At 37.6% G+C, this 18,730-nt stretch overlaps 1 protein-coding gene across 14 annotated transcripts in view; it reads left to right on the top strand.

Moving 5' to 3' along the window:
- LOC106081447 (sodium/hydrogen exchanger 3) overlaps positions 1-18,730 on the top strand; it is a 275,612-nt gene that overhangs the window by 150,693 nt on the left and 106,189 nt on the right. For all 14 annotated transcript variants that reach the window (XM_059364876.1, XM_013243386.2, XM_013243387.2 and 11 more), the window contains exons 6-8: positions 17,267-17,387; positions 17,455-17,593; positions 17,669-17,886. In XM_059364876.1, coding sequence (XP_059220859.1) covers positions 17,267-17,387; positions 17,455-17,593; positions 17,669-17,886 — 478 coding nt within the window. The remainder of the gene's footprint in view (positions 1-17,266; positions 17,388-17,454; positions 17,594-17,668; positions 17,887-18,730) is intronic.

Raw genomic sequence — 18,730 nt, 5'->3', positions numbered from 1 at the left:
TCTGCTTTCCCATTTTCAGTAGACAAAAACTTTAGTTTAAACAAGCATTTTTGCTATTTTAAATAAAAAAAAATCGTTGTGTGGATATTAGTTTCCATGGTTGCGACGAAGGAGGAAGCAAGCTTATCCTGGACTTCGCTAAGTGAAAGCCACTTAGAATCGTAGACTTGTATCCAATATCCATTACATCTGCCTTTACATGTTACTTTTAATAGAACGTCACCTCTTTCTGTTTAATGACCTACCTCTATCTTAAAAAGCTATCCCTGACTATAAATCATTCTTAACCCTTTGAGAACGAAGAATTAACTGCTCTATAAAGTGTTAATTTTTTTGCATATTCGTTCTTAGAATAGTCCTTAGGATTATCCTATGTACAGTGTCTTCAAATTGGTAAAAATGTTGCTTCTTCTATGAAAATATCTTGGGGCATATACGTCCCATTCGTCCTCAAAGGTAAATATTTGGGTAGAAAAGTGTTTTTGAATATTGCTTAGAGTTCAAAACAAATCCGATCGTGGGCTCTGTTTAGACTGCCAAAAATGAAGGCAGTGAAGGGCGAGGTAGGTGTGATGGGATATACAGTGGCTGTCAAAATTAAGTGTAGAAAAGGGTTGGATTAAAAACAAGTAAAAGCGTGCCGGGCCGAATCTTGGGAACCCATCACCATGGATTCTGCTAAAATATGGGAGCTATATCTGGTTATAGACCGATTTGGACCGTACTTGGCACAATGATTGAGAGTCATAACAGAGGCTCAAGAGTCAAATCGGGAGATCGGTTTATATGGGAGCTATATCTGGTTATAGACCGATTTAGACTGTACTTGGCACAGTAGTTGGAAGTCATAAAAGAACACTCTGTGCAAAATTTCAGCCAAATCGGATGAAAATTGAGGCTTCCAGGGGCTCAAGAAATCAAATTGGGAGATCGGTTTATATGGGAGCTATATCAGGTTTTTGACCGATTTGAACCGTACTTGGCACATTTGTTGGAAGTCATAACAGAACACTATATGCGACTTACATCAATATAAAGTATTTGTGCAAAATTCAAATCGGGTAGCTTTTTTCGTTCGAACGGCGGGACACATGGATCGACTTAGAATTTGAAAACTATCGAGAAACTTTTTTTAATAGGGTCGACTATTGACTTTTGCAAGCGAGACGAGTAAAAATATTCTCTCCACCTTATGGCGGTGAGTATACAAATGATTTTCCGCCTTAGATTTTGGCTTTGGCAAGTAAAAAATATTGAAAATGGCAACTGGCCCGACAGAAATTGAGCTAGATCTATTTCGTTGTATATTTTTCCAACAGCTGTATGCTATTACATAAAATAAAAGAAAATTGCATCTGTATAAATGCATTGAATGTGAATTTTAGAGCAAAAATACAAAATGGGACATATATGTCCCATCTGCCCTCAAAGGGTTAAAAAAATTCCATCTTAGAACATTCCAATAGTCGACTCTTTTTGTCACATTCGTATTAATAGTTTTGTTGATATTAGTGCTGATACCACATTGTTGGCATATTTGAGATAGAGATTGGGTGGCAGGTGTTCTATGACCACTTCAATCACGTTCGTGTGCCTTTCAACTCATACAGGTCAAGTCCATACTTGCTTGGCATGTCATATGCACATTCATGTTGATATTTAATAATTTCCTCAAGGTAACTGTAATTGAAATTACAGGGAACTAGTTATAGTAAGGCCTTGTAAACGACAATCAGGCCTTACAAAAAAAAAAGGATATTAAAACAGGTAAAAAGCGTTAAGTTCGGCCAGGCCGAACTTTGAATACCCACCACCTCGAATATATATGTAAACAATCCATTTTGTTTGGTGTGTATTCCAGCTGCCGGGAAGCTGATCATATAGAGGAATCATAATCTCCTTCAGTTTTCCAAACATAAAATTTTTTGGAAAATTCCTTCCAGAGATGGCCAAACTGAGATTCACATGCCCATTAAAAAAAAATTAAATATCTCGATTTCTATAACGGGCTGCCAGCTGCCGAGAAGCTGATCATATGGTGGAATAATACTCTCCTTCAGCTTTCCAATCTTTTTTGGAAAATTTCTTCCAGATATGTCCAAAATGAGGTTCGCGTGCCCGTTAAGAAAAACTGAAATATCTCGATTGCTACAACGAGTTCAGTCAACATGAATACATTGGCGAATTCTGCTCTCTTGGAGCTTTCATTTGAGGGTCACTTGTCTGTTGTAATCTCCTCCAGAAATGTCCAAAATGTGGTCCGCAAAGTTTACACAAATATGGGCCTCCATTTTGTGGATGTATGTTTCAGCTACCGAAAAGCTGATTACATGGTGAAATAGAACTCCCATTTACCTTTCCATACATACCGAAATTTTGAAAAAATTCCTTCCAGAAATGTCCAAACTGCGGTTCGTATGACCAACCTTAAAAACAAAATATCTCGATTTCTATAACGATTTCAGAAAAGTTTTTAACTATTGGGGAATTCTGCTCCCTTAAAACTTTCTTTTGAAAGGAACTTTTCTGTTTTAATCATTTCTGGAAATGCTCCAAAAACGCCTTTACAATTTTTTAGCCAAAGTTCTATGTCAATTCACAGCTGTACAATGAAGATATAGAAGTAAAGCTCACTGAAACCGATTCTTCTCACTTTAAGCTTTTTTTGCATGTCGATTTTTTCTAAATCTGCCAAAAATGCACTGAGATATACAGATTTTAATTTTGTCTCTCAATTTCACCCTACACCAGGCGGACAATTTGGTAGTGATTTTTGAATATAAAAAAATTTTGGAAATCGGACCACAAACAAAAATTTGGCAGCCCAAACAAAATTTCGAAATACCATGGTGATCATCTTTAAGGGTCTTCCAAAAGGCGCCCAGACATCCTAGGGCCTTGCAATTTCGCACAAGATCTCGCTAGCTCAGCTCTGACCATTTCAAATTTCAAGTTGATATCTCGATGCGTTCCCACACGGCATATATTTGTCTTTTTTTCGATTTTCTCCCACTGTGAGACGTCTCAGTCATTGACAGGCCACTGTGTGACCGGAAAACATGCTGACAGACTAAAGGTTGCCAGCAACGGCTTTTGCTGAAGCTGTGAGGACGTCGAAGAAAAAGAAACTAGACACCATCTGCTGTGTGTGTCCGGCACTGGCAGTCAGAAGGAGTTCCACTTTAAGTTCTCATTTCTTTGAGAGCCTGTCCGATTTAATGCATGTGAACATCCGCAAGTTGTTGGGCTTTTTAAAGCGATCTGAATAGTTCAACCGTAGGAACTAGAAGGCATATTCCTGCTCCTGTTCATGTGGTATCATAATGGACGTAAACGTCTTAGTGAGTCTGATGACAGCGTGCCACGTTAACCTAACCTAACCTTAGCTACTCTATGAAACTTATTTGAGTTTTTGTGACCGTGTAGCATCCTCTGACACTTGACACTAATTTGCATATCAGATTTGTACTATACTGCCAAATACCTTTCATTTGAGTCCCATATTGTAGCGATTAATCTATGGGCCCGTTTCTGAGGTTTGATGGTGGGGCGTTCCTCCTGGTACTTGTGGGGGACGTCTCCGACATAACAGACCCCCCTCACCTCCCAAACGGCATATGGGCTGAGTGGTACAATGTGGGGCTTAACTGAAAGGTTTTAACACTCGACAAAAATTTTCATTTGTTCTCTTCTTAAAATTTCAACATATTTTTATACCCTCCACCATAGGATGTGGGTATACTAACATCGCCATTTCGTATGTAACACATTGTAATATTGGTCTAAGACCCTATAAGTATATGTATTCTGGATCGCCATGACATTTTAAGTCCATCTAGCCATATCCGTCCATCTGCCTGTCTGTCTGCTTTGAACTTTGCTCAAATACTTTCTATTAGTGTAGGTCGGTTGGTATCCATGTTTTGATATAACTGCCATATAAACCGATTTTGGATCATGACTTCTTGAGCCTCTAGACGGCGAAAGTCTTTTCCGATTTTGGTGAAATTTTGTATAAGGTGTTTTGTTATGACTTCCAACAACTGTGCCAAGTATAGTCCAAATCGTTTAATAACTTGATAAAGCTGCCATTTAAACCGATCTTGGTTTTTGACTTCTTGAGCCTCTAGAGGGCGCCATTCTTTTCCGATTTAGCTAAAATTTTCTGTGAGGTGTTTTGTTATGACTTACAACAACTGTGCTAAGTATGGTCTAAATCGGTTCATAACATGATATAGTTGCCATTTAAAACGATCTCGGATCTAGCCTCTAGAGGGCGCAATTCTTATCTGAATCGAATAAAATTTTGTACGTGTAGTGTCTTATCCAATTTTGCTGAAATCTGGACAAGGTGTTTTGTTATGACTTCCAGTATGATGCTAAGTTCTTATCCGATGTGGCTAAAATTTTGTATGTGTGGTCCAAGTCGGTTCATAACTTGATATAGCTGCCGTATAAACCGATCTGGGATGTTGACATCTTAAGCCTCTAGAAGGAGCAATTCTTATCCGATTTTGCTGAAATTTTATATGAGGTGTTTTGTTATGACTTTTAACAACTGTGCTTGGAATACTTGAGCTGCCATGTAAGCCGATCTTGATTTTTTGAGCCTTTAGAGGACGCAATTCTCATCCGATTTGGCTAAAACTGTTTGGGAAGTGTTTTGTTATTGCTTCCAACAACTGCGCTAAGTGTGGTCCAAATCGGTTCATAACTTGTTATAGCTGCCATATAAACCGATCTGGGGTCTTGACTTCTAGAGCTTCTAGAAGGCGCAATTCCTATCCGATTTGGCTGTAATTTTGCACCACGTGCTTTGCTATGACTTCCAACAACTGTGCTAATTATGGTTCAAATCGGTTTATTACCTGTTATAGCTGCCATATAAACCGATCTTGGATCTTGACTTCTTGAACCTCTAGAGGTCGCACTTCTTATCCGATTTGGCTACAATTTTGTATAAGGAGTTCTGTTATGACTTTCAACAACTGTGGCAAGTATGCTCCAAATTAGTTCATAACCTGTTATAACTCCCATACAAACTTATATCCCGATTATAGTTTTTGAGCCTCTGGGGGCACAATTCTTATCTGATTTAACTGAAATTTTGTATAGCGATTTCTCTTAGGACCTTCAACATGTGTGGCAAATTTGTTCGAATCGCTCCATTACCTGATATAGCTCTCATATAAATCCATCTCCTGATTTAACTTCTTGTTAAATGTGTTTGCCAGGCAAAGAACTTGTTTCACCTATAATGGGATGCCGGGCAAAAACTTGACATTTGCGATCCATGGTGGAAGGTATATAAGATTCGGTCCGGCCGAACATAGGACGTTTTTACCACCATAGGATGGGGGTATACTTATTTCGTCATTCTGTTTGTAACTACTCGAAACATTCGTCTAAGACCCCATAAAGTATATATATTCCTGATCGTCATGACATTATGTGTCGATCTAGACATGTCCGTCCGTCTGTCCGTCCGTCGGTCTGTCGAAAGCACGCTAACCTTCGAAGGAGTAAAGCTAGCCACTTGAAATATTGCACAAGTACTTCTTATTAGTGTAGGTCGTTTGGGATTGTAAATAGGCCATATCGGTCCATGTTTTGATATATCTGCCATATAAACCGATCTTGGGTCTTGACTTCTTGAGCCGCTAGAAGGCGCAATTCTTATCCGATTGGAATCAAATTTTGCACGAAGTGTTTTGTTAAGATTTCCAACAACTGTGCTAAGTATGGTTCAAATTGGTGCATAACCTGATATAGCTGTCATATAAACTGATCTGGGGTCTTGACTTCTTGAGCTTCTAGGGGGCGTATCCGATTTGGCTGATATTTTGCACGACGTGTTTTGCTATTACTTTCAACAACTGTACTAATTATGGTTCAAATCGGATAATAACCTGATATAGCTGCCATATAAACCGATCTGGGATCTTGAATTCTTGAGCCTCTAGAGGTCGCAATTATTTTGCGATAAGTCTGAAATTTTGTACGACGGATCTTCTTATGACCATCAATATACGTGTTTATTATGGTCTGAATTGGTCTATAGCCTGATACAGCTCCTATATAAACCTACCTCTCTATTTTACTTCTTGATCCCCCAAAGGGCGCAATTCTTATTTGAATTGGCTGAAATTTTACACAGGTCTCCAACATATAATTTAATTGTAGTCCAAACCGGACCATATCTGGATATCGCTCTAATAGCAGAGCAAATCTTTTCTTTTATCCTTTTTTTGCCTAAGAAGAGATGCGGGGAAAGAACTCGACAAATGCGATCCATGGTGGAGGGTATATAAGATTCCAAACTTAGCACGCGTTTACTTGTTTTATGAAGTTCTCGAAAGTTTAGCATCACAGGCTCACATGTTAACCTCTGCGCTACGGTGACAAGCTAACCTCTGTGCTATGTTTCGTATGCAACGCTTAATATGAGGAGTGTTCCTTTTCGGTCAAGGTTATAGGGTTTAAACGTTTAAACCCTGGGTACATCAAACCATTTTTGGGATTTACACTGACCTAATATTATTACCCTAACGAATTTCCATACCCCCAAATTGAATATTGTACTGTGTTATTAAAAACATGAACTGGTATATCCTTTTTACAATGATGTATCGACCAAATGATTAACACCTAACGTTTGGGGTATGGCTCAAAATTCCCTCTAAAGGCATGGATTTTTGTGGCATAATTTCCCAACACCTGTACAGTCCTATAAGGCCCCCTAAGGCATTTCCTTCATTTCACTTCTTTGCAAGTTTTTTTTTTTTAAATGTCATCTTAGTATCCTACATTAACCTTTACCAAGTTCTGTTCACATTTATCTTTATAGTTGCAAATAGCTTGTAAATATTGTTAGTTTTTTTTCTAATTTTGCAAAAAAGTAATTGAATAAGTTGCCATCTTTTCCCACACACTTCACAATGTGAACAACATTATGTGAGATTTCATTCGAATTGGTTATCAATTTTTTCAATGAGTTTGTTTCTTTATTGGCTATTGCATTTTCTTTATATCTCCGGGAAATCATATTTTTCAAATGTCATTTTGTAAGACATCCGATTCGATTCGTTTTCAATCAAATGACAGCGAAATCAATGGGAATTGATTTCATGGCTCGAGTTGATAAAAGTACGAGTTGGAGTACAAGTGAATAGATTTCGGTTTATTGATATCAGATTTGCATGCAAACATCTTGATGATGTTGCTCCCAGGCAAATTAATTTCGCAAACATTCAATGGAGTAATAGTTGTTGCAAAGAAGATTCGCTAGAACTGATCTTGAGGGTGTTTTTTGATATCGCACACGTGCCGGCGTAGTATGGCAATTAACAAATTCAGGGTATTCAGGCAGAAAATTGTAAAACATTGTCCATTTGTGGAGCTCACAAGTTGTATATCCTTAGGCACAATTGTGGTACAGGGTATAGTTGTACTTGTAGTTTTGAATGCCAAGAAGAAGGGAACTACTTACACATTGTATACCCTTAGCCACTGGTGTATACCCAAAGCTTACACATTGTATACCCTTTGCCACTATTGTGGTGCATGATATATTGGGTTGCCCAAAAAGTAATTGCGGATTTTTTAAAAGAAAGTAAATGCATTTTTAATAAAACTTAGAATGAACTTTAATCAAATATACTTTTTTTACACTTTTTTTCTAAAGCAAGCTAAAAGTAGCAGCTGATAACTGACAGAATAAAGAATGCAATTACATAGTCACAAGCTGTGAACAAATTTGTCAACGCCGACTATATGAAAAATCCGCAATTACTTTTTGGGCAACCCAATATATCATACACCACAATAGTGGCAAAGGATAGTTGTACTTTTAGATTGGATTGCAGCCTATGACGCTGAACGCCTAAGTTCGAATCCTGGCAGGAAAAATTTTTCAGCGGTGGTTATCCCCTCCTAATGCTGACGACACACAGTGGGCCAAATGGCAAAAAAATTGGAAATAAGTCTACAACTTTTTATCTGTTGATTTTAGCCATACAAAATGTTCTAGACATTTGTAGAGGAGGACATAGGCTTTCAGAAAAGTTGTTGTTGGTCCATATCTTTAATACAGGGTGAGCTACAGGGTGTGAAAGTTGACCACTTTTGACTTCTCCAAGCTTCTGGGGGCCATAACTTTTGATCTACTCAACCGATTTACATGATTTAGGACTCTAGAGAAAGAGCTTGACAAGATCTAAAAAACTTATGCATAAAGTACCATGCCATCGTGTACTGTTAAGGAGTTATGAATTGTTTAATTTTAAAATATGAAAATTTGGCCTTGGTTTTTTTCAGTGTTTTTTTAATAACTCCGTCAATTTTAAAGCTATAAACTTCATACTTCACACAAATTATGCCAGCATATGTGTGCATAAAATACAAAAGGAATCACGTGAATATCTTTAGCGGTTTAAAAATGGCATCGTTTTCAATATGAAAAATATTTTTTTTGTCAAAAAATTGCAAAATTTTTCAAAAAAGATACTCCCATTTCCTTTAAGTTTTCGCAAACTTTGGCCATCAAAGCATTATCATTTCTTTCCATTTTCACAAAGTCGAGGTATTAAGAAAAGTTTTAAGTGCTAATTTGGCTAATTTCGATATCAAACAACACCGTTATCTTAAGACCAAAATGGCCAATTTTTTTACTAAACTTCAAAAGTTTCTCACTGGAAAAAAAGTTCCACGGGGATTTTTTCGCTTTTTTTGAACTTAAATGAAAGCTTAAAATGTTCCCAACATTTTAAGGTATGTCTCGCCATATCCTAGCCATAAATGAGATCGTAGCGATCAAAATACTGAAAAAAGTCAATTTTCAAGTAGTGCTATATTCATTGCTAAAAAACAAGTATTACGTCACATTTTATTGCAAAGATGTTAAATAAACTTTTATTTGGTAACACTTCTTCTACAAAACACAAAAAGAATCATGGAAATATCTCTATTCTATTCCATTTTATGGAACCGGCAATAAAAAAGTCAATTTTTCAAAAAAGTCGAATTTCCCAAATTTTGTTTTTGTTGTCCTAATTGCACATGACACACTATAGCCATATTTACGCAACATACCTTATCGTAAAGGAAATTTTCATACCTTTCCAACGATGTATAAAACATTTCTCAACTCGGATTCTATCTACTCTAAAATTCATTTACACTTCATTAAACTCTATATAAAAATGTCTATTTGTGAAATGGAACCTTATATGGGGCCTACACTAAAACATTGATAGATTTGCCCAGGGTTTACAATACAAATGTGTTAGAATAAAAAAAGGTCTCCTGCCAAAGTTTAAAAAAATTGGAATAAAAATATGTGTTTTAGAGCGAAAACACTTCGCGGAAGATGCACTGGCCCTGATTTTGAACCTAGGCCTCTCAAGAAACAAATACTCAACAATGAGGAAGGCTCTTCGTGAAAAAGGATGGGGTTGTTTACCCTCAAAACATAAATTGTACAACACCAGGACGAAAATGGTGCCATCAAATATATACGTGGACGAATTAAAAGCAAGAGTGAAACTTGCTGATCTTGTTGAAAATACAGCTGTTAGAATTATTTCTAATTTTACTGAAGAACAGTTGAACACATGTAATAATTCCGAAGTGGTTTTGATCAGCAAATGGGGTTGTGATGGATCATCTGGATTTTCCGAATATAAGCAACAAACAGAAATAGATACCAACTTCGCATCAATTTTCATGGCATCATTAGTACCATTGAGAATGAGATTGTACAAGGACCAATCTTCATCATCGAAAGAAAATGCATTTCAAGATATATGGATAAATAGAACACCTGGGTCAAAATATTTATGTCGCCCAATTCGGTTTGAGTATACAAAGGAAGACCGGAACACAACACGATCTTTGGTGAACGAAATAAAGGAAGAAATTGCTGCATTACCCATGATTGTTATAAACCAATTGGGAAGAAATATAAAAGTTTCGTTTCAACTACAACTCACTATGATCGATGGAAAGGTGGCAAACGCATTAACTGGCGTTATGTCCAATTGGAGATGCAATATTTGTGGCAAGAAGAATGGGCAATTCGAGGACAAGTCTGATGAAAATTTAGTAAACGAAAATGCGCTCAATTTCGGTATTTCGCCCCTGCACTGTAGAATTCGATTCATGGAGTATTGTTTGCATTTATCGTATGACCTTAAATATCGGACTAGCCCTGGAAACCGCGATGTCTCTGCTAGAAACAACCAAGATCTTCACAAAATGAGGCAGGAAGAGAAGAATCGAATCCAGTTGGAGTTTAAACAAAAGGGACTTATAATAGATAAACCTCTTTACGGATACGGAAGCACAAATGATGGCAACTCGGCAAGGCGGTTTTTTGAGGACCCCGTATCGACATCTAAAATAACCGGTCTTGATGAACACTTGCTAAGACGATTCAAAGTGATTTTGGCTGTAATCAATAGCAAAAAGATGATAAATTCAACCAAATTTGAAGCTTATAGTAATGACACAAAAAACATTTTATCTGATTTATATTCGTGGAAAGCTTTAACACCGACAGTACATAAAGTCTTACATCATGGCAAGGAAATTGTGGAATACAACATACTTCCGTTAGGAGAACTTACAGAAGAAGCTCAGGAATCCCGTAATAGAGATGTTAAACAGTTCCGGCTTTTCAATACCCGAAAGAGCACCAAATTTAACCAAAATTATGATTTACTTCAATATTTATTGTTATCGTCTGATCCGGTACTATACAGCATCAGAACTAAATGGCTACCAAAAATATGTGACGATATAGATAAGGACGATCCCGATGCCATTCAAATTAAAGAGCTTTTAAATTTTGATACCTTAGATTATTTGGTAGAGAATAAAATCAAATAATACAAAACTAAAATGCTTTTTTATTTTGGGAGTAGCTAATATACATATAAACGCACGCCGATGCGAAGTGTTTTCGCTCTAAAACACATATTTTTATTCCAATTTTTTTAAACTTTGGCAGGAGACCTTTTTTTATTCTAACACATTTGTATTGTAAACCCTGGGCAAATCTATCAATGTTTTAGTGTAGGCCCCATATAAGGTTCCATTTCACAAATAGACATTTTTATATAGAGTTTAATGAAGTGTAAATGAATTTTAGAGTAGATAGAATCCGAGTTGAGAAATGTTTTATACATCGTTGGAAAGGTATGAAAATTTCCTTTACGATAAGGTATGTTGCGTAAATATGGCTATAGTGTGTCATGTGCAATTAGGACAACAAAAACAAAATTTGGGAAATTCGACTTTTTTGAAAAATTGACTTTTTTATTGCCGGTTCCATAAAATGGAATAGAATAGAGATATTTCCATGATTCTTTTTGTGTTTTGTAGAAGAAGTGTTACCAAATAAAAGTTTATTTAACATCTTTGCAATAAAATGTGACGTAATACTTGTTTTTTAGCAATGAATATAGCACTACTTGAAAATTGACTTTTTTCAGTATTTTGATCGCTACGATCTCATTTATGGCTAGGATATGGCGAGACATACCTTAAAATGTTGGGAACATTTTAAGCTTTCATTTAAGTTCAAAAAAAGCGAAAAAATCCCCGTGGAACTTTTTTTCCAGTGAGAAACTTTTGAAGTTTAGTAAAAAAATTGGCCATTTTGGTCTTAAGATAACGGTGTTGTTTGATATCGAAATTAGCCAAATTAGCACTTAAAACTTTTCTTAATACCTCGACTTTGTGAAAATGGAAAGAAATGATAATGCTTTGATGGCCAAAGTTTGCGAAAACTTAAAGGAAATGGGAGTATCTTTTTTGAAAAATTTTGCAATTTTTTGACAAAAAAAATATTTTTCATATTGAAAACGATGCCATTTTTAAACCGCTAAAGATATTCACGTGATTCCTTTTGTATTTTATGCACACATATGCTGGCATAATTTGTGTGAAGTATGAAGTTTATAGCTTTAAAATTGACGGAGTTATTAAAAAAACACTGAAAAAAACCAAGGCCAAATTTTCATATTTTAAAATTAAACAATTCATAACTCCTTAACAGTACACGATGGCATGGTACTTTATGCATAAGTTTTTTAGATCTTGTCAAGCTCTTTCTCTAGAGTCCTAAATCATGTAAATCGGTTGAGTAGATCAAAAGTTATGGCCCCCAGAAGCTTGGAGAAGTCAAAAGTGGTCAACTTTCACACCCTGTAGCTCACCCTGTATTAAAGATATGGACCAACAACAGCACTTTTCTGAAAGCCTATGTCCTCCTCTACAAATGTCTAGAACATTTTGTATGGCTAAAATCAACAGATAAAAAGTTGTAGACTTATTTCCAATTTTTTTGCCATTTGGCCCACTGTGCGACATTTGTGAGGTACTTTGGCATGTAAAAACTTCTCCCCAAAGAGGTGTCGCTCTGCGGCACGCCGTTCGGACTTGGCTATAAAAAGGAGGTCTCTTAAGATTCAGCTTAAAAATTGAATCGAACACCAGCCATTGATTTGTGAGAAGTTTGCCCCAGTTCCCTAATGGAATGTTCATGGGCAAATTTGCATTTGCATTTTCATTCGTCCACTACATGCCAATGGAAATTGAATAGGGATACCTCTTGCTAGAATTTTCCAGCTCCATTTTTTAACGTAGATGCGTTAAAGACGAATTGAAGCAGAAACTTTACTAACCGGGAGGCATGTATATTTTTAATGAAGTTTATTTTATTTTCTGTTAGTAAATATCTTAAAAGTCGTCTTAATTTTTCAATCTATAAATATTAGTTACTAGCTGAGCATGACCCGCCCCGCTACGCCTTCTTTGACTTTCTTATTTTATCTGAGCCCTATACTGACACAGTCAGGAAATAAGTTCTGTTTGAGGGTGCTGGTACGGCCTTTCAGATATTTTGCTCCAATATGGATATCATATTGGTGTTCTACTCCCAAATTCCTTTCATTTGAGCCTTATATTGCCATGGTCGGTAAATATGTCTGGAAAGGGCGTGAGGTGGACCCCCATATATCAGATTCCTGCTCTAGTCTCAATACTTTTTATTTGAGCCCCATATTGCATTATCGGTTTAAATTTCCATTCAACGGACTTTGAAGGTGGCGCGGCTTCCCTAGATATCCTACCCTAAATAAGGATACAAAATTTCTGTTTTTGAGTTATTATAAACAAACTAGATTTCGCTTAAATTGTTCCACCCATCTTCGAGATCTAGCGTCATTAAAAATAGGGTAGGGGGAGGGTCCGCCCTTTAAAGATTGGATGTTAGAGCTAGAGGCCACCGTACGCAGAGGTTAACATATCCACATATGACGCTCAAGATCAAGATCCCAGATCGATTTATATGGCAGCCATATCAGGTCACAAATGTTGGAAGTGATACCAAAACACCACGTGCAAAATTACAGCCAAATCGGATAATAATTGCACCTTCTAAAAGCTCAAGAAGTCAAGACCCAAGATCGGTATATATACCAACTATGTCAGGTTATAAACCGATTTAAACCATACTTAGCACAGTTGTTGGAAGTGATATCAAAACTAAAAAAAACTAAAAAAAAATTTAGTTAAATCGCACGAGAATTGCGCCCTCTAGAGACTCAAGAAGTCAAGACCCAAGATGGGTTTATATGGCAGCTATATCAAAACATGGGCCGATTTAGCCAATTTAAAATCCCAACCGATCTACACTAATAAGAAGTATTTGTGCAAAATTTCAAGCGGCTAGTTTTACTCCTTCAAAAGCTAGCGTGTTTTTGACAGACAAACGGACAGACGAACGGGCGGACATGGCTAGTTCGACTATCAGATTTGATAGTTGATTTGAGCACTCTTTGCCATAATCGACAAAAATGTCCAGTATGATGGGTATGTAGGCTGGAAAGGCCACCCACACACTTAGCCCTGCCAAAAAATATCAGCATCGTGCTCTACTGTTAAATTCCTTTTAATTGAGCTGCAAGTGCCATTGGGGGGTGTTTATAGGTTGAGACGACCCCCAAACACTTGGCCTCAAAATTGGATGTCAATTTCGTTTTCTACCATCAAACACTTTTTATTTATTGCCATAGTAGGCAAACATGGCCGGTTTGAAGGAAGTTTATGGGCCCTGAAATAATATCAGATTCGTGCTCGAGCACGATTTTGTTTGAAATTTTGCACAACTTTGTATTAGTGTAGGTCGTTTGTGATTGTAAATGGGCCAAATACGTCCATGTTTTGATATCGCAGCCATATAAACCGATCATGGGTCTTGACTTCTTAAGCTTTTAGAGGGCGCATTTCTTATCCGATTTGGCTGTAATTTGGCACGTGACGTTTTGGTATCACTTCGAACAACTGTGCTTAGTATGGCTCAAATCGATACATAACCTGATATAGCTGCCATATAAACCGATCTTGAATCTTGACTTCTTTAGCCGCTAGAGGGCGTAATTCTCATTCGATTTGGCTGAAATTTTTCATGAGGTGTTTTGTTACGTCTTCCAACAACTGTGCTTAGTATGGTTCAAATCGGTTCATAACCTGATATAGCTGTCATATAAACCGATCATGGGTCTTGACTTTTTGAGCTTTTAGGGGGCGCAATTCTTATTCGATTTGGCTGTAATTTGGCACGTGGTGTTTTGGTATCACTTCCAACAACTGTGCTAAGTACGGTTCAATTCGGTTCATAAGCTGATATAGCTGCCATATAAACCGATCTTAGATCTTGACTTCGTGGGCCGGTTATCTACATTCAAAATCATATTTCAAAGCAACCACTTGGGATACCACATTTTTAAAAATCCGCAATTCCTTCTGTGTCTATCCTAATTTGATAAAAGTATACTCTTCTACCAAAGACCCTTTATTGCTGTCCTATTCTATCCCGATCGGCCTTCATATATTATTTTTAATTCCTTTTTTTGGGTAGGATTGTGGGAGGGGGATTGCCCTCTGACAAATCCATTCATTTGTTCGTTCTACATGACAGTTTGGTGTTGTTTTTATTGGGAGGACCGACCCTCTGGTCCTCCCGACGCTAACACACAAAAGGAAATTTACTTGAGTCCTTTATTGTCGCGATCTACATGTCCTGCTGAATGGCAAGACGGGAGGACGTGACTTATATACTTGAATCCTTATACCAACTTTAGATTCGAAATCTACTGACGTAGACCTTTCCTTAAATTCACCTATTATCCCGCTCGTTCTGTTGAACGGTATTTAGTGGGTGGGTCGGTCCCACACTCTGTCCCAAACGTGTATACCAGATTCGTAATCAACTCCCAAAACCTTTCATTCGATACCCATTTTGTGACGTTGGACATTCATGCCCGTTTTTGGAGTTCTTGAGGTTGGAGAGGCCCCTTAGACACCTTGGATCAAATTCTTGTAACAGATGTGTACTCAACTTTTATTTAATACCTGTATTCAACTTTTATTTGACACCTGTTTTGTCCCAACCAGTAGAAATCTCCTGTTGATGTGTTTTGAGGGGTGGGGAGCGCCTCAGACACAAAATAGTAAAATTTTATGTTTGCATTTTCTCTATTGTACTTCTAAATACCTATCATTTGATATCCATATTGTCCCAATCGGTAAGTGTGTCCTGCTGGGGGTTTTGGGATTTGGGGGGTGAGCCCCCCAGACACCAAGGAATACATTTTTATGTCAGATTTGTACTCTACTTTTAAATAACTTTTATGTGATACCCATATTGCCAAAGCTGTAAGTGCCCTGTTGAGTGGTGTATTTGGGGTGGGGGACCCATCCGACAATAAGGGTGACATTTTAATGCCAAGTTCTTACTCTACTCTTAAGTACCTTTCAGTTAAAACCCATATTGTCCTTTTCGGTAAACATGCCTGATAGGGTGGGTTTTGGGATAGGGCGTCCGCCCTGGTTACCAATTTCGTGTTTTTGGGGTACTATTGTATAAAGTGGCATGCAAAATTTGGCTTAAAACGGTGCACCCATCTCCGAGATCTGAGGATTTTCAAAATGAGGGTATGGGGAAGGGTGCAACATGTCGAAATCTTGATCTAGGATCCCTTAATATATTCTTGATCGTCTCGAAATTCTGATTCGAACTAGGCTTCCGTCCGTCTGTATCACGATAGCGGTCGAACACGTAGAGCTAGCCGCTTGAAATTTTGCACAGATACTTAATATAGATGTAGGTCGTTGGGAATTGCAAATGGGCCATATCGGTTTTGATTTGGATATAGCTCCCATATAAACTGATCTCCCGATTTGAATTTTTGAGCCCATGGAAGCCGCGATTTTTGTCCGATTTGGCTGAAATTTTGCATGTGGTGTTCTGTTATGACTTTCAACAACTGTGCCAAGTACGGTCCGAATCGGTCATTAACCTGATATAGCTCCCATATAAGCCGATCTCCCGATATGACTTCTTGAGCCTCTGGAAGCCTCAATTTTCATCCGATTTTGCTGAAATTTTGCTCATAGTGTTCTGTTATGACTTGCAACAACTATGTCAAGTACGGTCCAAATCGGTCAAGAACCTGATATAGCTCCCATATAAACCGATCTCCGAATTTGACTTCTTGAGCCCTTACAAGCCTCAATTTTTATCCGAATTGGCTGAAATTTTGCACATAGTATTCTGTTACGATTCCAAACAACGAAGCCAAGAACGGTCAAAATCGGTGTATAACCTGATATAGGTCCCATGTAACCTGATATAGGTCCCATGGAAGCCACAATTTTTGTCCGATTTTGCTAAAATTTTGCACATAGTGTCCTGTTATGACTTCAAACAACAATGTCAAGTTCGGTCCAAATCGGTCAAGAACCTGATATAGCTCCCATATAAGCCGATCTCCCGATTTGACTTCTTGAGGCCCTAGAAACCTCAACTTTCATTCGATTTGGGTGAAATTTTGCACATATCACTCTGTTATGACCTCCAACAACTGTGTCAAGTACGGTACAAATCGGTCTATAACCTGATATAGCTCCCATATAAGCCGATCTCCCGATTTGACTTCTTGAGGCCCTGGAAGCCTCAATTTTCATCTGATTTGGCTGAAATATTTCACATATTATTCTATTATGACTCCCAAAAACTGTGGCAAGTACTGCCAGAATCGGTCTATAACTATATATAGCTCCCATATTTTAGCAGAATCCATGATGTTGGGTTCCCAAGATTCCGCCCTATCGAACTTAGCACGCTTTTACTTGTTTTTATATAACAGATGTTTTTTTTTATATTTCAAAAGTATTTTTCTTCTTTTTTTCCTCTGCATAGGTGGTAATGTATCACATGATGGAAGTCTATAATCACATTGGCATTTCGGAAATCATTGCCCAAGATGTTGTTAATGGTGTGGGCTCATTCTTTGTGGTGGCCATTGGCGGTACTGTTATCGGTAAGTGTTAAATTTACATATTCTATGAGAAAAATTGTTCATCATAACAACATCGATTTTTTTTCAGGTATAATTTGGGGCTTCCTTACGGGTTTGGTGACCCGCTTCACAGATCATGTTCGTGTTATTGAGCCCATTTTCATTTTCGTTATGGCCTATCTGGCTTATCTAAATGCCGAAATATTCCATATGAGTGGTATATTGGCGTAAGTTGAATTGTTTTTTTTTATTATGGAAGTGAATGGGAGCTCTTTCTATTTTCTTGTTCTTTCTCTTTGCAGCATTACCTTCTGTGGCATTACCATGAAAAACTATGTTGAATCCAATATCTCCCAAAAATCACATACCACTGTAAAATACGCTTTGAAAATGTTATCAAGTTCCTCTGAGACTATCATCTTCATGTTCTTGGGTGTTGCTACCGTCAATAACCAGCATGTTTGGAATACATGGTTTGTGCTATTGACCATTGTCTTTTGTTCTGTTTTTAGAGTGATAGGTAAGTAACATAAAAAACTTTTCCAATTATATCTGGCAGTATATAGTTTAATTGGAAATGTTAAAAATAGAATGACCTCTGCCCTTGCGTTGCTGGTGTAAAGTTATTGTGTAAAGTTGCATACCTTTACGTGTGTCAAGAGTGTCTTTATACAAAGTTGACCTTTGTTGCTTTAAGAATTGTTTCCCCTTATAAGAAATCCTTACAAAAAAGTCCAATTAAAATTACCAGAAAATGGAGGATGATTCGGGATGGGTTAGGTTAAAGGACAACCGTCTGGCAACCGTAGTTGCCAACCGCTTCACTGGGAGACTTTTGGTCGATTGTGTTCGTACCAAAAAAAACTTGTAAAAGGCCGGGTCGAACTTTGGATGCTCACCACCTTTCGTCATAATACAGTAAAAAATGTATCATTTGTAAACCCATAGCAGCTATATCTAAATATAGTCCGATCTCCACCCTATTCAAGAATTCTATTTAAGGGTTTAAGACAACTCACTCTATCACATTCACCGGTTAAAAAAACAAACCTTTCATTGGCCTTGGAACTTAAATCTGGTGATCGGTATATATACATACATACAGATATATCCAAATACAGGTCGACCACGCCCAGAACGGGATAGCTGTGAGCACCACACAGGCTGGAACATTGAACTCCAATTTATGTTGTGTTCATTGCTGTCACGTGAGGCTTAGCTGGGAGCTACCGGGTGCCTCCACAGGTAGTGGAATAATCCATACGGAGTAGCTGTAACTGCAGTCGCGGACAATCAGTGGTATCGGTCTCAGTGAGAGCCCGGGCGGCACCGGCTCTTGCACAAATACTAAGTGCCTATGATGC

The sequence above is a fragment of the Stomoxys calcitrans genome, chromosome 3, assembly GCF_963082655.1.
Source record: "Stomoxys calcitrans chromosome 3, idStoCalc2.1, whole genome shotgun sequence".
Classification (NCBI taxonomy): Eukaryota; Metazoa; Arthropoda; class Insecta; order Diptera; family Muscidae; genus Stomoxys; species Stomoxys calcitrans.
Note: the sequence above shows the minus strand (reverse complement) of the source record. Positions and strands in the feature narration are given on the sequence as shown.